This window comes from Tachyglossus aculeatus, chromosome 3 (assembly GCF_015852505.1).
Source record: "Tachyglossus aculeatus isolate mTacAcu1 chromosome 3, mTacAcu1.pri, whole genome shotgun sequence".
NCBI classification, from domain to species: Eukaryota; Metazoa; Chordata; class Mammalia; order Monotremata; family Tachyglossidae; genus Tachyglossus; species Tachyglossus aculeatus.
In genome coordinates, this window is record NC_052068.1 from 78,973,921 (window position 1) to 78,995,548 (window position 21,628).

Here is a 21,628-nt window from a genome sequence, read left to right on the forward strand (position 1 = left end):
AAAAGTATCTATGGAGAATGCTAAAAACAAAGTTCGGGTTTATTAGTGAAGTTAGCTTTCCACTTCACTTTTAAAATCTCATTTGTAAATAGACAGATTTCTTAGGACTAGTAACTGCCTATAAACTAAGCATATTTCTAAAATTTTAAACAGTTACCTACAAAGACCAGGGGACTTGATAGAATCTATCCTTTATCACTATGCACTTATAGTCGTTAGTATGTTTCATTTGGAAATTACATTATCCAGGAGTGTGCTCTTAATACCGTGGGATTTTGAATTAAATTATAAAATAAAAAAAAAAGAAAAGTTCTGCTCCACGTCAAAAATATTCGCAATATGGTTCATCAACTTGGTAAAAGCAATGGCTGGTCTCTGAATCAAGCTGGTCTTTGCTCAAACTCCTGAATCTGAAATTTATGAAAGGATTCTCTCAGGTCCAGGAAAACAAAAGGAAATGCTGAAAATATCTCTAAAATTTTTGTGATCAAGGTACTCAACTTATAGAGAAATAATACCCTACTGAATCAGATTTTGGATCACCTCCAGTTTTTAATTACATTTTGGTTCTAAAATCCCTTGTTCAACAATGTTGATGGATATACACACATATACAGAGAGTACATGAAATACTATACCTGAAGTGCCCTGGCACCATGACCATCTGCATACCAAGGATATGGAGAAGCTAAATCAGGTGACACCAAACTCCCTCCATTAGCTACCTCTATTGGGCCACCCAACCTAAATTCACAAAGATCTCCACTTCCCCAAAGCAACTCTGAATGGAGAGACTTCTGCTGCCAAAGGCTGGCGGCATTTTTCACTGGGGAGAGTGCACCTTCTTTTAGGAAGAAGGAGCGGATAGGTGGCCAAACCAGGCACTTGGTGTGAAGGTGAAGGAATTCTCATTTCTGCAGATGCCATTCTCATCAATGAGAGACCTTCTCTATGGTCAGAGATACTCAATCAATAAATAAATGGAATTTACTGAATGCTTAACCGATCTTCTGGATGATCTCCCTTCCCCAATACACATTACAACAATAGTAAAATTGAGATACTTGCTACTACAAACAGACCTATTCAAACTACACACACCTGCAAGCGTAAATCATCCAATCACGCTTACACACTAACCCAGTCACATACATTCAGACTCACACACAAATAGGAGCACATTAACCCATAAATTCAGAAAGGCAGACTTGAAATAAATTGAAATAAATTAGACTATAAGTCCCATGTGGGTCAAGGATGGTGTCTGACCTGATTGGCTTGAAACTACACCAGCTCTTAGGATAGCACTTCACACCTAGTAAGGGCTTAACAATTACCATTATTATTATTATTATTAAAGACCTGAAAGAACTCTGAAAGACACAACTGTAGAAACAGAGGAAAAAAGACAATCATGGAACAACGAAATATTGAAAAAAACAAAGCAGTGATGTGAATTTAGAGGCAAAAAGACATTATTGATGACAAACTCATGGTGGAAGCATCGAGCAACAGATCCATCATAACGCATAAAACTGATTTTTTTTCTATATACCATGGTGTGTGTGTGTGCACGCACAGGTGTACATACAGGTATGTGTGCATGGGCATCACATTTTTAGTGTGTGCCGCATATATACCATTGCCTGTTGAGCTGCCCAAGTTCCCCAAGGCAGTCTCAACACAGTGATCTGCCCAGTGAAATGAAACCCAACAATGCACAGCCGATACGTGCCAATACTCTGAAAATATGAAGACCGCTAGCCTCTTGAAGTGCCTAACTTAACCAAACAGCATAAATTCGTAGATGTTTGCATGTATTAAAAAAAAAATCTTGACATGCATACACACAAAGGTATCAATATTTCAATTGATAGTGTGGGAGCCAAAAGGGGGCAGGGATTTTAGTAGGGGACTGAAGATTAGAAGAAAGGCTGTAAAGGGCTAACAGGTCACAAAGGCACCATTTTTGTTGTTTTCAGACATGATTGGAAACTGTTGGAAAGAGGTCTGGGATAAAAAAAAAGCTGGGAATCCAGTTCAAAAAGATGTCCCACTGGGGCTGACACCAAGAGGTACACAGTTACATTTTGCAAAGGCTTACTTTGAATTATTACTTAGCATCAGTGACACTGGCAGAACAATTAGCACAGGAATTCTGCCACAAATTAAAACTATAAACGCTTCCCAGAGCTAGACGCAAGGCCTCCCAAATAAATAGGTGGACTGCACAAAGAAAGAAGCAATTCCATGGTGTGACAGATACCTCAGGAGCATCTCCACCTTCTGCAGGTTCAGGTTCTAAATCTTCACTGATGTGTCTACGAGAGCGGAATCGTCTGTGTGCTGCTTCCTGATTTATCTGCCTGATATTATTATCCGATTCAGAAGACACGTCACTGGGCATTGACAGAGGGAAGAGGAAAATACAGGATAATTATAGTTTGGGGTTAATTTCTTATTCTATGTACTTACCTTGAACATTTGCATTCTGTTGGACACTAAATGATTAATTCTGCTAGCTCCTTCCAGTCAAATAAAACAGTCTGAAAAGCAATCATCAGGTTTTCTACCCCTCACAAAATATAATTTCTGAGGGAAACAATGAGCTTGGGGAAGTAGCTTGGTTGGCACTAAAGGAAGCAGAAATCCTCAATGTATAATGAGAACAGTTTAGAAGTAGAGAGCGTTAGAAAGTAGAGAAGTTGAATCCTATCAGATTGCCTCAATCCTCAACTGATTAAATGTTGAAAAAAACTCCTCATATTTCATTAAAGATATTGTTTTTAAACTCACAGATAGAGTGAAATGCCTGAAGAGGACCAAGCTAATGCTCTTGCTTGAGACACCAACAACCCAAGGGCACCTCAGCTTCCTGAGGCAGCCAGAGATGATGGAGTTGTTAGTAACTGCCCTAATTTGAAGAAGGGTCTGTAGTTGAAGGGTTTCATAATCTCCACTGTCGCCATATTTTCCTTCTAACTTGGATCTCATCCACATTTTGTTAGGAGGATTCAGTGTGACAACCAAAATCACCAAATGAAATTAGCTTTATAGTAATCTCCAATTAAATCCTAACATTATAGTTTAGGTAGTAACCAAAAATGATTATAAAATGGGACATTTATTAAGTGTTCATTATTTGCCAAGCACTACTAAACACTAGGGTAGACACAAAATAATCAACTCAGTCAGCCAGTTCCTGTCCTATAGGGGCTCACAGTCCAAGTAGGAGGGAGAACAGGTATTGACACTCCATTGTACAGATGAGGACACAGGTACAGAGAAGTTAAGTGACTGGCCCAAGGTCACTCAGCAGGCAGGTGGAAGAGCTGGGATTAGAATCCTGATCTGCTGACTTTCAGAGCGGTGTTCTTTCCATTAAACTATAATGCTTCTTGAATAGGGTAGAGAAACAATGGCTTAGTCAGGGAAATTATCTTGGAGGAGATGTGATTTTAATATGGATTTGAAGGTGGGGAAAGTGGTGGTCTTGTTGAATATGAAGGGAATGGAGTTTCAGGCCTGAAGGAGGATAATAATGATAATCATAATAATGATGGCATTTATTAAGCGCTTACTATGTGCAAAGCACTGTTCTAAGCGCTGAGGAGGCTACAAGGTGATCAGGTTGTCCCACGGGGGGCTCCCAGTCAATCTCCATTTTACAGATGAGGTAACTGAGGCACAAAGAAGTGAAGTGACTTGCTCAAAGTCACACAGCTGACAACTGGCTGAGCCGGAATTTGAACCCACGACCACTGACTCCAAAGCTGTGCGCAAGAGGTTAGTGGTGAGACACATGAGTGGGTTGGCATTAGAGCAGTGAAATGTAAAAAACACCAATTGAGAATAAAAGTATTCTGCACAGCTATGTTAATGAAAATCAGTTTGTTGAACTCATGATAAACTAAATGAACATCTACTTAATGCTGAATAACATGAGCATAAATTAGACTGCTAAACAAGGCAACTAAAATGCTTTGAAAGAAACTGTGTTGTAATAGTGCCACATAATTTGGTATTTGCATGTCTGTGTCTAGTCAAATTTCATAGCACATTCTAAAATTAAGAAGCAATGTACAAAATATGGACAACTTGCCTGAATGTTTCATAGAATAGATGTTTGGATTTACCTTGGAGAACTACAGTATGCCTAAGGAAGTTGAAAGAGGTTTTGAAGATAAAGCATTTAACTTTTTAATGAATGTGTAAAAAATTTTACTTCTCTGTTATTAGAGTTCCCAAATGAGGAATCTGAGATGTAGTGTTCACTATAATATGGTATATTTTATGACCAAGAGTATGTCATGCTTTTAAGCCTTCAACCAGAACTATCCAAAGTCCCTAACAGCCTTGACGTCTTTAAAGACGGTTTTGGAGAAACTGAATGAACAGTGTTTGAAATTCACTGTGGCTTTAGAGATATATTACAATTATGACATATCAAATCCTTGACCTTGGGTGAAGCACTGCAAATTAAGCAGGAACTATTACAACCTATTATCACATGGTCTATATTTCACTGATTTCAGAGAACAAAGACATTTTAATTCCAGACAAGGCATTTAAACTCAACATTAGCATCTTCACGGTTAACCCCATGGATTATCACATTTCACTGTCTAGTGAGATGAGTGGCTTGGCTTCACTGGGAACCATTTTAGGGCTATATTCATAAGATTCTTCCAATCTTGGCATGTAAGGATGCCCAAAGCTAATTTTACCTATAGTGTGACCAAAGGTCTTCCTCACTGATTTGCTTATCACTAAATCTGTAGGAATGATATGATATGGCCCAGCAATGTTTACTGGCCAAAGGAAAAAAAAATAAAGATATCTTTAAATGACAAGAGCAAGGTAGTTATTTCAATTATGCTTTTGAAAAAGGAAACAAGACTATTCATGTTCAGGGACAGCGTGACCTGTTAAAGTAGGCTAGGCCTCTAGTCTTCCCTAACACTGTTGAAACAAAAAGTTTCAATGAGACTCAGGACCAGAAAAATAAATCATGTATAATTACGCCTAGAACAATTCAGAACAATCACAACAAATTTTCATTCTAATTATATGGATGTGTATCTGTGAAATTAACTCCTCTATGGATCACATTTTTAAATGTAAAAAGTGGTACTGGTAGTAAACTTCAGAATGCAGGAATTGTAATGTGATCAGATACTTTGCTTTAATGGAGATGACGGGGTTTGGGATCATCTGAACTTTAGAGTCACAGAAATCATTTGTATTGAGATCATTTAGGCAAAGAGATGCCAGAATCAGTCCTACTTTTGGACAATCTGATGACACTTCCCGTCACCAGGGAGAGACTTACATTAAACTTGGTCGGTGCCACTGGGTAGTCCTGTTGTTGTGGTTGACGTAATAAGTTCGCCCCAAGTTATCAACTTTCTCTTCCCAGCCCGGGGGAAGAGGTGGTGGGGGCAATTCCTCCTGGTGTTGGGAAGCTGAGTCATTGGAGTCAACAACCTCCCACCCATGCTGTTGAACAAAAGCAAATGGATGGATAAAAGTGGATTCTTTTGGAGCTGGAATTACACAGAATGACAATGATGACGGCACCCGGAAAAAGTCATCAATGCTTAAGGGGTGAAATACTGCACCATCCTATTTGACACTTCAATCTTACTGTGAATTGACCATCTCTGTCCTAAGGTCCTATGCTGCTCCCCTGATAAAGTCACCTAAAGTAATTTCCTCCTTCGCAGGTGCATCCTCTAGCCCCTCTTCCCTCAGACCCTGAATGTAATGCCATCACAGCCAAGCCACAACTCTGGTTACTTTTAAATCAATCAATCAATAGTACTTGCTTAGAATTTACTGTATTATTAAGTACTTTTAAGAGTACAGTACAGCAGAGTACAACAGAGTTTGTAGACATGATCCCAACCTATAGGGAGCTTACAGCCTGTCGCCTCATGGTTTTGGCCCCAAGAATCCCAAATACAATCTGCTTCTACCCTCAGGTTGGGACCAGATTGGTTTGGAACTCTCTGGGGGGCATCAGTAAATCTATCAATCATATTTATTGAGTGCTTACTGTGCGCAGATCACTGTACTCTGTTCATGGCTGCAGATTTTCTGTTCGATGCAGAGGAAGACGGGCAATGAGCTGGTCAAATGATTCCAAGGGGACTGCATATTTCAGAGGACTTTAGGATGTTCAAAAGCTCCTGAACCATGTTTGGCTTGTTACTTTTAGATTCTTCCTCCCAACCCTTTTTGTCTAAACTAATTCCAAACATATTTCCTTCATAAAAACTGTTTTTTCCTGTATTAAAATTAAAATTTTATTTTTACCAGACATATTTTAGACAGTAAGTAGCCCCTTCTTAATGTCCCTCAGTAAAGTCGCTGTAAAATTGGAAATATGTTGGTTACTGCTCTTAAGGTTATAAATGTGTAAAAAATTGTAATTAAAATGCAATGATGCTGGTGAACTAGTGCTGCTTTGAAATTCAGAGCTTCCATTAGTATGATCTATTTATCACATCTATGCAGGGATGAAAGAAATGATTTCAATTGCCAGAAACTTGACTATCTAGGCTGAAGGATGAAAACTTTCCCACAACCAACATTACCCACATATGTATTTGTGACAGCTGCACCCAAATGGAAAAGCAAACAATCGTTAAGCCTTAATTAACATCCATTGTCAGAGCTAAATGAATTCTTTACTGTCCAAACAAGGCAGAGACAATGTTTTGAAAATATGTGGCAGAGCACAAGGTAACTGCTGTGACTGACAAGTGGAAAGTCAATCCAGCCAAGAAAGTAACAATGAAAAATGCATCAAGACCATCAGTTTCAAAATGGTTTTTCTAGAAAAAAGCCTTGTCTAATGCATTTTAACATGTTTACGCCAAATGAAAAAGAAACTTGGATAGACCTTCTAAATGTTTTTATCCACCCTGCATGAATCCCAAGGGCTAGAAGGGATTTAAAAAGGGATAAAGCCAAAACCTAATAGAATTAAATGAAGAAGTTGGATTTCAAAAATCCTTAAAGGCAGATGTTACACAATACTAGCTTATTTTAAAAAATGTGAAGAATGCATGAAAGTTGAAAAGTTAATGTTGTTTGCAAAGGTGAAAAAGGATCCGTGATTTGAGAACCGCAAGAGGCCTTTGGGACCAAGTAAAAATCATGAAGAAATAGACCTGAAAAAAGGGACTGTGGGGAAAAAAGGGAATACTGGATATGGATACCAATCCTCTGAAAAAAACTAAACAAAAACCAAATCAAACTCCCTTCTCTGGATAATTTAGGTACTTTTAAAATATTTTGAATCTTCCTCACCATGATAGAATCCCTCACTGGAGTAGTGCAGTAATTTAGCAAATTTTAACAGCGGTCTCAAAATTCCTCCTCCAAAAGGAAGGATTTGTCACTGCTCATGATCTCACCCACTGTGGCCTACTGATTTCTAACCCTATGCAAAAAGCTTCATCCAAAAAAAAAAAAATTCCTGAAATGACAGGAACGCACTCTATGTAGGTTTTTCAGAAGCTGATGTCCTTGAACACAGTCTCTGTGCTTCTCAAGACAGAGTCAGTTTTCTATAATGCTTTCCCGAAGAACACTTCCATTCCATAAAACTCTGATTAAAGTAACCCCACCTTGACTGAAGCAGGCCCTTGCACAACATCGAACATTTCCGGGCGCATTATAGGAGGAATGCTCCCTAATTTCTCAACAGTATTTTATCCAAAAAGGACTCATGACAATATGCATTATAGAAGAACTGAATGCATATTACAATGACTATAAACTATAGTCTATATTCTAATGAAATTTTATCTTAAGACTTGGCACCTTGACTGTGCTTATAATGAAAGATAATAGAGAGGAACGGGAGGTGATAAGATGAGGAAAACGATTAGGGCTTGAACTAATGTGGCCTACCTCCATATCTTCCCTTTGTTCATTATTTTCTTCATCTTGTCCTCCATTCTTCGGCATGTAGGCCATCTTCAATCTCAAGAAGCCCTTTACCCGAGATTTGTGACTAGGTAACAAGAAAATACCAAGTTAGAAAAAGGACACTGAAAATGAAATCTTTCTCAAAGAAAGATTTGAGAAAAAACCCTCACCTCCTTGGCCTAAGGAGAAAATCCTTAAAGGTGTAGGGTCGTTCCATGGTTGGGTCCTCTGTCTACAGATAGGAAATGAAAACAAAGCTTGAGTACTCAAATCACAACTTTTAGAGGAATCTTGATCCACCTAACTGGGTTTCATGTTAAGAACTTTTGCCTTTGAAATGTGGCCATGCTTTAAATCAGGGAGCCTCCTCAATGCTTGCATTCAACAAAATGTTTACGATGTACTCTCACATAATGGAAATCCACTACATATCTCTGTCCACATCACCTTTGGGGTGGGTGATGGAGGTCAAATAAATTTCAACAGCACCCATAAAAGCCGTGTGGCTTAGTGGAAAGAGCACAGGATTGGGAGACAGAGGACCTGGGTTCAAATCCTGACTCTGACAAATGCCTGCTGTGTGACCTTGGACAAGTCACTTAACATGCTGATGCCTCAATTACCTAATCTGTAAAATGGGGATAAAGATTGTGAGCCTTAGGGACCGTTTCCGATCTGATTATCTTGTACCTACCTCAATGATTAAATGGTGCCTGGCACATGGTGCTTCACAAATACCATAAAAACAAAAATAAATGAACACCAGAAGACCATATTCTAGTAAGCAAAATGCCTGCTAAAATTCCCATGTACAGAGGTAAGATTTTGAGCAGGCCTTAATTTCAGTACCTAATTAAATTCACCAAATAACTATATCACTAACCCTAAGTCACCATGCAGTTCAAGTTGGGGTTTACTAAGATTCAAGGGAACGAAACATACAGTCATTACAGGAGGTTCAACATCCAACACTATTTTTTCATTATAATTGGCAAGTTAGAATGTCATCTGTCATTAGAAATAGGGAACTGCCTGAAAAATTGTTTTCCATTTTGCAGTGCCTGTCAAATGCATCAATAGCAATTCCCTGAGGCTTTTTGTCATTTCTCTAAAGTAGAAAAGGGAAGCTCCATTTTTGAACTGGTAGCTTCAATATCTTTTGCCTTCTTTATTTTATGGTTGAAAGGTTTTCCTGGGCTTCCATCACATGGAGAGCCAGTTCCTGGGGTGCCAGAGGACTAGGGTCACCTCTACCCTTCCTGATTGACCAAGGAATGATAGCACTACCTGTTGAGAAGTGGAGGATGGTGGACATGGTATACTCAGAGAAGCAGCATGGTTTAGTGGATAGAGCACTGGCCTGGGGGTCAGAAGGTCATGGGTTCTATCCCCGGCTCCACCACTTGTCAGCTGTGTGACTTTGGGCAAGTCACTTCACTTCTCTGGGCCTCAGTTCCCTCATCTGTAAAATGGGGATTAATACTGTGAGCCCCCCATGGGACAACCTGATCACCCTGTAGCCTCCCCAGCGCTTAGAACAGTGCTTTGCACATAGTATGCGCTTAATAAATGCCATTATTATTATTATTATTATTCTCTAGGCCTCAGTTATCTCATCTGGAAAATGACGATTGAGGCTGTGAGCCCCATGTGGGATAGGGACTTTGTCCAACCCGATTTTCTTGTATACACCTCAGCGCTTAGTACAGTGACTTGCACATAGTAAGTGCTTAACAGATACCATAGTTATTACTATTACTCAGGAATCTTTAGAAGGCAAAATACAATGTAATGGCTCATCAGAAAATTTAAAAGATGTACAGAAGACTGAACTGAGAGAGTTCTCGATGTATGCAATCTAGTTTCCGGAAGTTGTTCTTTCTTACTGCTTGCAACGGTTAAGTAAAAATATTAAATTTAAGTGGTTAACTTTTTCTGAATATGTGTCTCAAAGCCTTATTAAAACCACATCTCTTTCAAGAGGGTTTCCCAGACTAAGCCCTCACTTGATGATGATGATGGCATTTGTTAAGTGCTTACTATGTGCAGAGCACTGTTCTAAGCGCTGGGGGGGGGGTGAATACAAGGTGATCAAGTTGTCCCACGTGGGGTTCACAGTCTTAATCCCCATTTTACAGATGAGAGAACTGAGGCTCAGAGAAGTTAAGTGACTTGCCCAAGGTCACACAGCAGACATGTGGCGGACCCACAATTCGAACCCATGACCTCTGACTCCAAAGCCCATGCTCTTTCCACTGAGCCACGCTGCTTCTCCCAGTCCCTTCTGTGTCACCCTTGTACTTGAATTTGCACCATTATTCATCCTTCCCTCACCCCCACCGACTTATGTACATATCCAAAATTTATTTATAAAGATGTCTGTATCCCCATCTGGACTGCAAGCTTGACGTGCGCAGGGGCCGTATCTACCAACTCTGTATATTGTGGTCCCCCAAGTGCTTAGTACAGTGCTCTGCACACAACTAGTGCTCAATAAATACAATTGATTTAGGCTGTAAGTTCTGGAGGGCAGGGTCAGTGCCTATTTTTTCCCCAAACATTTAGTAATAACAACAACTTTGGTGTTTGTTAATTACTTGCTGTGTCAAACATTCTTCTAAGCTCTCGGGAAGACATAAAATAATTCAGTCAGATTCAGTCCCTGTCCCACATGGGGCTCACAGTCTATGTAGAAGGGAAAACAAATATTCAATTCCTATTTTATAGATGAGGAAGCTGAGGCACAGAGAAGTTAAGTGGCTTGCCCAAGGTCATTCAGCAGACAAGTGGTAGAGCTGGGATTAGAACTCAGGTTTCCTGACTCCCAGGAACCTGTTCTTTCCATAAGGCCACAATGTTTACAAAAGACAAAAAGACAGATTCACAGGGCTCAAACCTGTGACCTTGGTGTTAGTAACACCTTGTTCTAACCAACTGAGCTAACTGGAATGCTTTGCACAAATTGGGTGGACTAATTTATCGGAAAAGAAAGTTCTTCTATTTAATTCCAGTTCTATAAACTGTTGAAAATCAGGCTATGAACATACAGCACAAAGCAAAATGCATATTCTAAGCTAGTCTATTCCAGCTGTATGGATGCATTTTACTCTACAATGGCCACATCATTCAATCAATACTTAAGTGATCCAAAGCAGTCATGTGGCTGAACCCAATGAGTCATCTATGACAGAGGAGGTTGGGGAGAGTTGAAATTCCTAGCTTTTCTTCAAACATTATGCCAATAATTTCAACCTTCTTACCCCCAAATCCTCTTATAGGATTTGAAACAAGTAGCAAGTTACACAAATTTAAGTTTCATTTTTTTGTCTCTGCTCTATCCCTAAAAGTGCAAACAACTGGAGAACAGGCAAGGGAGAAGCCAAGATCCCAATTAGGCCAAACACTTTGCAGCTAGTCAACTGCTAAAGAGAGTTGTTTTTCCATTCAAAACATTTGCCAAAGCACAAGGTTTTTGTTTTTTGGTTGTTTTTTTTTTTTTTTCATTTTCCTCCCCAGTGGCTCGTGTATTGAACCCCAAAGCTTCTAAAACAAATGCAGTCAACTGTTTTTCCTACTGGCCTGCCAGGAACAGTTATTTTCCCCAATTAGTTTACAGAATTGGATTTTCAATGTAATACAATATGATGCCTTAGATTGAAATGACTTAAAACAAGGATCATTAAAAAAATAAACCTACAAAGCCTTCGCAACTGAGAATGTGATGACCCAGTAACTGAGGGCCACCAAGAGGAGTTGACTGTTTTTCACTGAAAAGGTCAAAAGAAGGCCCAGACCACTTTCCAGGCTGTGTCTCAGTTTCACTGAACACATCTTTTCTGCAAGTTAGTTCATGCAATTGGTGTCATGGGACTCTTGCCCCCTGCCATTCTCCTCTCCTTCTTGTCAGACCTCTGCATCTCATGCCTGCCTTGGGCTCCCAGATGTGGAAATATGATTGAAAGTGGAAAGGGACAGGGAAACAAAACTTGCAAAAATGCATTCTCCTCTTGCCAATGATAATCCACTTGGAAACAACCAAATATATGACTGTTCAGATTAAAGTAGTTCTCTTGGGAAATCTGAGTCCATTCTTTCACTACTGACTTACCAGGGGCATGTGGATAAGACAGCTAATTGTTTAGGGCCCCACATGCATACCGGTCAAATCCGTTATAGCAGACAGTCTGAAAACCACCCTGCCTTTCTCCCAATGCTCATTTTTGACATTTGATATACACAAGTTCCTGTGCCCTCAAACTTGAGCTTTTCAACTCCTTAAAACCATCATGCTTAGCCAAGAACTAGAATGGGAGCTTCAGTTTTCCTGAATTCACTGAGAAAAATAATGAGAGAAAGGTTGACTTTAGGAATGCACAGCAACAGAAAACTTGCAAAATAGCCTCAGCTGTGTTTCACACTCCTTGCTTCCTTGCTGGCTAAAATACTGCAGGAATATTAATCTCAAATATAGTCCTCTTTTTCCAACTCAGCGATCAAAAATAATGTAGAGGCCTTTGCATTTTTCATGGCATGTGGCATACATGTGAATATGGTGATTACATTATGGTTTATATTTCATTTTTATTGTGGTACTTAAATTGCCTATGCTGAACTACTGTTCAAGAGATGGAAACCAGCAGCTTCATCTATTTCTCCATTTGTTGACACATAGTTTTTTCCACTCTGAACAGCAAGAAAGAATATGAAAATAACCAGGATACTCCTTGAATGCTTACAGTGTTCTTTTTTTGGCTTTCCATTCTTAAAATTTTAAGAAGTTGAAGTTAGTACAATTCATGTTTCCCTATCTCATTCCTCCTAATTTGTGCCTTCCATGAATAGGGAAAATTCTTTTGTCTATAGTACTGAATCAATCAATGGCATTTATTGAGTGCTTACTGTGTGCAGAGCACTGTACTAAGGGCTTGGGAGAGTACTGCATAACAGAGTTGGTAGACATGTCCCCTGCCCACAATGAGCTTTCAGTCTAGAGGGAGAGACAGATATGAATATAAATAAATTACAGACAGGTACATAAATACTGTAGGGCTAAAGAAATAAAGGGCGCAAATCACATGGAAGTGCAACGCAGAAGGAAGTGGGAGAAGAGGAAATGAAGGTTTAGTCAGGGAAGGCCTCTTGGAGGAGATGTGCTTTTAATAAGGTTTTTCTCAGAGAGTAACTGAACTGAGAAGCAGCATGACAAGTGAGTGGAAAGACCACCAGCCTGGGCATTCGAGGGCCTGGATTCTATTTGATCTCTGCCACCTGTCTGCTGTGGGAACTTGGAAAATCCCTTATCTTCCCTGTGCCTCATTTTACAGATGAGGAAAGTCTCAGGCTGTGAACCCCATGTGGGCCAGGAAGAGGGACTGGGTCCAACCTGATTATCTTTTATCTACCCCAGCACTAAGTTCAGTGCTTGGCACACAGTAAGCACTTAAACATACAATTGTTATTACTAGTAAGGATGGATTCAGAAAAGAGTGGATTCCTTTTGCCACAATCCTAAAAATAGTCTTGAAATTCAAAGTGGCGTTCAGATAATCAGTTTACTTTTCATTATCTTCCCATTCTCCCTGCCACTCCCTACTAATGTTACTTCCTCTTCCTGACATTCTTCTGATATGGAATCCCATTTAAAGATATGACAGGCCGAATAAGGACACCCGATTAGCCAGGACCTCCACTGGCCGACAAGAGGTGGAAGGGAAGACCATGTAGAACAGACGAGGGATACCAAAGTGCTTACCATTCAGCATATCTCCGCAAAAAAGCTGTTCATATGCCAGCCTACTAAGAAATGGGAGCACACTGGTCCATTTGCATTTCAGGTAAGCTTTTAGGGGTCATGAATCTATAGCCATAAATATAGCACTGATTGGAAGTCATATCCATGACACGAAAAATTGATTTTGAAACCAAATCTGTATGAGGCACACCTAACATCTAACTTTTAAGTATCTGCGTAATATAAATGGTGGTTAAATAGTGCAAAGATGAGTCATGTTTTTTGGATAATTTCATTCTACTCCATCTTCCGGCTTGTTTCCGGGTCCCTAAAATTGTTACACATCCAAACAACTGACTGTGATTAGGATGCTGCCATTTCCTAGCCTTATTTCCCTACTTCACTGCCACCCCTGGGTGACTTCAGGCCCAGGCTTCAGAGTCCAGACAAGCTGGAGTTGGACTGAGTATCTGTCTGTACCCTCCCAAACAGCAGCCATGCAGCAGGCTCCCAGATTGATGAGGTAGGAGTGGTAAAAGTGATCCAGAAGGCAGTCTGGAACCCCCAGTCAGAATATGATAATCCTCCCTGAGCCTGGTGGGGCAGGAGCAACTTAGGGCAAGAGCTGTTGCCATTACCTTTTCCACTGAGTGTCAGATAGGCAGTTGGATATTACTTTTGCCCCACGAGGAGGAAAGCAGAGGGGGGAAATGGCAAGGGGGAGGAAGATCCCTGGCCCACGTCCTCCCCTTGGCCTGGAATGCCCTCCCTCCACACATCTACCAAGCAATCTCTCTTCCTCCCTTCAAAGCCCTACTGAGAGCTCACCTCCTCCAAGAGGCCTTCCCTCGCCTCACCTCCCTTCTCTCCTTCTACAGCCCAGCCTGCACCCTCCGCTCCTCTGCCGCTAATCTCCTCACCATGCCTCGTTCTCGCCTGTCCCACCGTCGATCCCCGTCCCATGTTATTCCCCTGGCCTGGAATGTCCTCCCTCCGCACATCCGCCAAGCTAGCTCTCTTCCTCCCTTCAAGGCCCTACTGAGAGTTCACCTCCTCCAGGAGGCCTTCCCCTCGTCCCCCCTCCATCCCTCCCGTCTTGCCTCCTTCCCTTCCCCACAGCACCTGTATATATGCATATATGATTGTACATATTTATTACTCTATTTATTTATTTCTTTTACTTGTACATATCTATTCTATTTATTTTATTTTGTTAATATGTTTGGTTTTGTTCTCTGTCTCCCCCTTGTAGACTGTGAGCCCACTGTTGGGTAGGAACCGTCTCTATATATTGCCAACTTGCACTTCCCAAATGCTTAGTACAGTGCTCTGCACACAGTAAGCGCTCAAATATGATTGATTGATTCCCTGACTGAGCCCCCTTTATCCTCTCCTCCTCCCCATCCCCCCCACCCTACCTCCTTCCCCTCCCCACAGCACCTGTATATATGTTTGTACAGATTTATTACTCTATTTTATTTGTACATATTTACTATTCTATTTACTTTGTTAATGATGCGCATCTGTCAATCAATCAATCAACCGTATTTATCATGCATCTAGCTTTAATTCTATTTGTTCTCATGACTTGACTCCTGTCCACATGTTTTGTTTTGTGTCTCCCCCTTCTAGACTGTGAGCCCATTGTTGGGTAGGGACCATCTCTGTATGTTGCCAACTTGTACTTCCCAAGCACTTAGTACAGTGCTCTGCACACAGTAAGTGCTCAATAAATATGATTGAATGAATGAATGAATGAATGAAAGAGAAAGGGGAGCTGGCCAGGGAGTGGACCATGATGGGCCTAGCTGTGAATCGAGGCTGCTCCTTCTTTGTAACCAAAAGACCATCATGGAAATGGCACAGGCCTGGGAGTCAGAGGACCTGGGTTCTAATCCCGGCTCTGCCACTTTGCTGTGTAGCTTGGACAAGTCACTTCACCTCTCTGTGCCTCAGGTACCTCATCTGTAAAATGGGGATCAAAACTGTGAGCCCCACGTGGTATAGAAACTATGTCCAACCTGACTGCCTTGTATCTATTCCAGTGCTTAGAATGGTGCTTGGCACATAGTAAGCGCTTAATAAATGTCATTATTATTATTATTATTATTATTATTTACAGTGACAAGTTGTGTAGTGATGGAAAAAACAAGTCCATAATCAGGAAACCTTTAAACAGTAATATATGGAAAGATATGTAAAATCAGCAACCTTCCCCATGTTGTGATTTTACTCACAAAGGGTACCATTTAGAGTCCTGAAGGAGGAAATTCCAGATTTGGCCCCCTATAAATAATAATACCTCGGTTTTCTATAGTTCTTTTATTCCCAAAGTTTTCTCATATTAATTAGTTCATTTCAGCCCTCACACAACTCTGTGAAGTATGTAGAAAGGGTAGTATTATCATTCTTTTGCAGATGAGGAAACTGAGGTATAGGCAATTATGTGACTTCCCCATGGTCATACAGTAGGTGAGTGGCACAGCTCAGACTCAAACCAGGGTCGTCCAGCTACTAGACTGTGCTAATTTGCGATGCTAAGAGTTTTTAGAATGCTTCCTGGCTAATTTAATAATATTTATATAAAGCAATTGAGAGATGCTCCCATTGAACTGCTGAACACGAACAGTTAACCCAACTGCATACACTTTAAATAGGTCCAATTCCTCCTCAGGTTGCACAGTGAGCAGTGAATTGGCTACAGGGTCATTTTATAATCGGCCAATGCAGAGTAGTTCACTGTGTATCTGTTTGGCAGACTCCATTTTATAATAGGGGCTGCTGGCATTTACATGGCACCAACACAACATGATTTCTGTTCCATTAGTTTTAATGAAATAGCTCAGGATTTTGTTAGATTTCGAGTAAAGACTAATTTAAACTACTAGGCAGAAATATCAGTGACATGCCTCTCTATTATTGTGTTACCTAAGTTGACCTTCACATAAAAGGGAAAAAAATTAAGTCTAAAATCCTTCTCATCAATAATATACACTCACTGCCGAGGTTTCCTCCACTTATCTCCCAGTTTTCAGTCTATTTGTTTTCAGTTTGTGCTCCTCGCCACTATGCCAATTATTTTCCTGAAACATCACTCAGTACAAATCTGACCACTTTCCAAAAGCTCCAGTGGCCATTCATCTCCTTCCATATGGTATTTATTGAGCACTTACTACGTGCACAGCACTGTACTAAGCTCTTGGCAGGGTACAACAGTTGGTTCCCTGCCCAAATGAGCTTACAGTCTAGAAGGGGAGACAAACATTAATGCATATAATTTATAGATATGTACATAAGTGCTGTGGGGCTGAAGGTGGGGTGACTACCAAAGACTGGGACAGAACCTGGATTAGAACCCAGGTCCTTCTGACTTCCAGTCCCAGACTGTATCCAATAGGTTATGCTGCTTCTGCGGCTAGTGCAGTGCCCCCCTTCCTACCCCTTCGCCCCCCCATTTTAGCCCCTTGACCCAGGATCCAAAGGAGCCCACCCTGCCTATAACAATAATAATAATAATTGTGATCAAGTTGTCCCAGGGGGCGCTCACAGTCTTAATCCCCATTTTACAGATGAGGTAACTGAGGAACAGAGAAGTTAAGTGACCTGCCCAAAGTCACACAGCTGACAATTGGCAGAGCCGGAATTTGAATCCATCACCTCTGACTCCAAAGCCCGTGTGCTCTTTCCATTGAGCCACGCTGCTTCTCTATAAGAAACAGGGAGGGTGAAGGGGGGCAGAAGGATATTCAATGAAGAACAAGTTATGCACACACACACATTATGTCTCAAATACAATTTTGCTGGTGGTGTATTTTTTAAAACATTTTGTTCCTTAAACTTCTGTGGTTAGTGGTCTGAGTTTCTAAAGACTAAGGGGAGAAAGAAGAGAAAAAGTGTAATAAAAAAATGCAAGGTGGGGAGACTGAGGTACCATTCCCAACACTGTAAACAATACCGCTGTCTTCCCTCAAGCACAAGCCCATAAACCTGCCCTTGTCCTCCACTCACCTCTCTCATTCAACCCACATATTCAATCTATTGTCAACTCCTGTTAATTCTACCTTCACAACATTGCTAAATCTGCCCTTTCCTCTCTATCCCAACTGCTACTATGCTGATCCAAGCACTTACCCTATCCTGCCTTGACTACTACATCTGCCTCTTTCCTGACCTCCCTGCCTCCTGTCTCTCTACATTCCAGTCCATATTTCACTCTGATGCATGGATCATTTTTATAAAAAAACATTCAGTCATGTCTCCCCATTCCTCCAGTGGTTGCCCATCCACCTTTGCATCAAACAGGAACTCCTTATCATCAGCTTTAAAAGCACTCACTCAGCTTTCCCCTTTCTACTTTACCTATCTGGTCTCCTATTACAGCTCAGTCTGAACACCTCATTCCTCTGGTGCCAGCTTACTCACTGTGGCCTGATCTCACTTACCTTGCTGATGACCACTTTCCTTCATTCTCCCTCTAGTTTAGACCTCCCTCTTCTTATTTATGTGCCAGACCACTCATCAAAACCTTATTAAGTTCACATCTCCTCCAAGAAGCCCTCTTTTCCCACCTCCCTCTCCCTTCAGTATTTCTTATGCTCTTGGATCAGTGACCTTTGGACCTTTGATATTTGCTCCATCTGCCCCACAGCACTTATGTACATTTCTATGCTATATATTATAAATTATTTATATTAACTCCCCTTCTAGACTGTAAGCTCACTGTGGGCAGGGAACGTGTCTACCAGCACTAAATACCCTTGATGATGATCAAGCAACCAATCTAATAACAACTCTTTTGTATTGTACTCTCTCAAGCACTTAGTACACTGCTCTGCACACAGTAAGCACTCAAATATAATTGACTGATTGAGGGCTTACTGTTTGCAGAGCACTGGAATGAGCATTTGGGAAGAGTACACTATAAGAGATAGATAGATACATTTTATCTACAATGTATCTAAGAGGTAGATACATTCCCTGCCCACAACGAGCTTACAGTCTGGGGTGGGGGGGTGGACATTAATATGAATAAACAAATTAAGGATATATACACAAGGGCTGTGGAGCTGAGAAGGGTGAATAAAGAGTGCATATACAAGTTGCAAGGGTGATGCAGAAGACAGAGGGAGAAAAGGAAATGGAAGCTTAGTCGGGGAAGGCCTCTTGAGGGATCTGTGCCTTCAATAAGGCTTTGAAGGAAGGGAGAGTGATAATCTGTCAGATCTCAAGAGGGAGGGAGTTCCAGACCACGAGGACATGAGCAAGAGGTTGGCGGTGAGATTAATGAGACTGAGGCACAGCAAGCTGGCTGGCACTATGCACTATTGCACAATGATATGATGATGGAAGAAATAGAAACATTTACGCATATGCAAATATAAAAGGCAAAAGAGAGAGAGAAAGAACAAATGTCTAAATTCTTCATTCCCCTTTCAATCTTGCCCAGTCCCATCTCCTCTCACCCACTCAAACCCCTACCTCTCCCCTTCTCTTCCATTTAATCAATCAATGGTACTTACTGAGTACTTTCTGTTTGCAGAGCACTGTACAAAGTATTTGTGAGAGTACAACACACAGAGCTGGTACACTTTCCCTTTAAGTTCGCTCCTCTTCTCTCTCCCAAGACTTAAACCCTCTCTTCTATGCTCATTATGCTTTCCCACTGTTCTCCCAACCTGTCAGATGCCTAGATTCTTTGAGTCCAGTGTGACCACTTGTGAAGTGGCAGGGGACTGCTCTGATATTGGAAACAGTATGAAAGGTCACAGGGCACTACCACCTGATTCACTTTTCTCCTTTCACTTATCTCCTTCCAACACTGCGGTTATTGCTGCTGATGCCAGCTTCCTCCTCCTCTTCCCTCCCACTCCCTCAGAACCCAAATTCCTCATTCATTCAATCGTATTTATTGAACGCTTACTGTGTGCAGAGCACTGTACTAAGCACTTGGGAAGTACAAGTTGGCAACATATAGAGCCGGTCCCTACCCAACAGTGGGCTCACAGTCTAGAAGAGGGAGACAGAGAACAAAACAAAACATATTAACAGAATAAAATAAATAGAATAAATATGTACAAGTAAAATAAATCAATAAAGAGTAATAAATATGTACAAACATATATACATATATACAGGTGCTATGGGGAAGGGAAGGAGGTAAGGCGGGGGGGATGGAGGGGGGAGGAGGGGGAGAGGAAGGAGGGGGCTCAGTCTGGGAAGGCCTCCTGGAGGAGGCTGTGGACTAGTATTTCTCAGGTGGGGGCACCAAAACTCTCTGGTGGTCAGCATGTGAGAAATCCTGAGGCAATTTTTCTCTCTCATATACCCACACACACCCACACAAACACACATACATAGGAGGATGTACTTAGGTAATTCTTACCTTCAAAATAGCTTGGAAAAACACACATTAATGTTTACTGTATATGTGAGAGACCATTACATTTATTGTTCCCTTTCTACAACTGGCAAAAGGTATGCTTTATGTGAAACCAAAATTTGGAAGGTGATGATAAAGGGGAATGGGATAAATAAACATGGCTCTTATCCTCCCCTAAAAATGGTAATCTTGGTTTTAAGATTTACACAAAAATATATAGATCTAAAAATTCCACATACAGTCAAATTTGTTTTCAATGATATGTTTTTGACCTTTGAGTGAATCCATGGATACAAACCTTGGGTTCAATCCTTACTCCTTAACTCATGTGGCTTATTATCATTTATCATCATCATCATCATTATATTATTATTATTATTATATATGTTGAGGAACGTATTATGCGCCAGGCACTATTCTAAGACCTTGGGTAGATACAGGTTAATCAGATTAGACACACCCTGTCTGACATGGGGTTACCAGTCAGAGTCTCCCTTTACAGTTGAGGAAACTGAGGCACAGAAAAGTTAAGTGACTTGCCCAAGGACATGCAGCAGGCAAACTGGAGGAGCTGGAATTAGATCCAGGCCTGTGCACTAGGCTACACTGCTTCCCTTACACAGTTAATTATTCCATAACACACGTTTTCCTTATATGTTCCAGGTAAAGGATTGTTCTGAGAATACACGTCTACCTGGATACCGATGCAGTAAACATTTGCATGCACCCACACTACACCAGAGCAAAAATGTAATTGCATATATTTTCTCTCTAGCCTAAAAGGCTCGTCAAGAACATGACCCCCAAGTTACAAGAGAGTTAACTCTACCATGAAACACAGCACAGATTCTACAGTGGTTTTGTCCATTTTCACTTCTGTCATTTGCCAGTTAGTTTAAAAAACAGAACTAGGATGACGATAAGTCACTTTCAGAAACCATTCCTTATGCTGTGACATGCTTGAGACACTGAACTTATCTTACCGGTAGATGATTAAGAGGCACGTCCACTTGCCCCAAGAAGTCGTCTCTTGTCTGTAAAACAGAGAAATAGAATTAAGTTTTCACCCCGGACCAGCAATTTAATTCTTCTACTGCAGAAAGATCATTAAAAAAAAAAAATGGCAATTCTACAAATCTTGGGCAGCTGGCCCCAGGGAGTTCAGCATGGCCAGTATTTAGCAACCCAATCTCACACACTTTGATTCATGTCAGGACTACTGAAGACAACAAAGAGGTAGAATTCTAAACAAGGTAAATGTAGTAGAATGGCCCTAACCTGGATAGTTTCTCTTCTACATGAATTGGGATTTTTTTTTTATGGCATTTGTTAAGCCCTTACCATGTGCTAAGTGCTGCGGTAGAGACAAATCAATCAGGTTGGACACAGTCCTGTCACACATGGGGCTCACAGTCTAAGTAGAAAGGAGAACAGGTATTGAATCTCTATTCAACAGTTGAGGAAACTGAAGCCCAGAAAAGTTAAGTGACTTGCCCAAGGTCACACAGCAGGCAACTGGCAGAGCTGGGATTAGCCCAGGTCCTCTGACTGCCAGGCCTGTGCTATTTCCACTAGGT

General features: G+C 40.9%; 1 protein-coding gene across 9 annotated transcripts in view; it reads right to left on the reverse strand.

The window, feature by feature from the left end:
• The window catches only part of NEDD4L (NEDD4 like E3 ubiquitin protein ligase), a 431,023-nt gene that overhangs the window by 83,838 nt on the left and 325,557 nt on the right, over window positions 1-21,628 (reverse strand). For all 9 annotated transcript variants that reach the window (XM_038743604.1, XM_038743606.1, XM_038743605.1 and 6 more), the window contains 5 exons: window positions 21,035-21,085; window positions 8,112-8,173; window positions 7,924-8,026; window positions 5,333-5,499; window positions 2,267-2,399 (listed from right to left, as the gene is read on the reverse strand). In XM_038743604.1, the coding sequence (XP_038599532.1) occupies window positions 2,267-2,399; window positions 5,333-5,499; window positions 7,924-8,026; window positions 8,112-8,173; window positions 21,035-21,085 (516 nt within the window). The remainder of the gene's footprint in view (window positions 1-2,266; window positions 2,400-5,332; window positions 5,500-7,923; window positions 8,027-8,111; window positions 8,174-21,034; window positions 21,086-21,628) is intronic.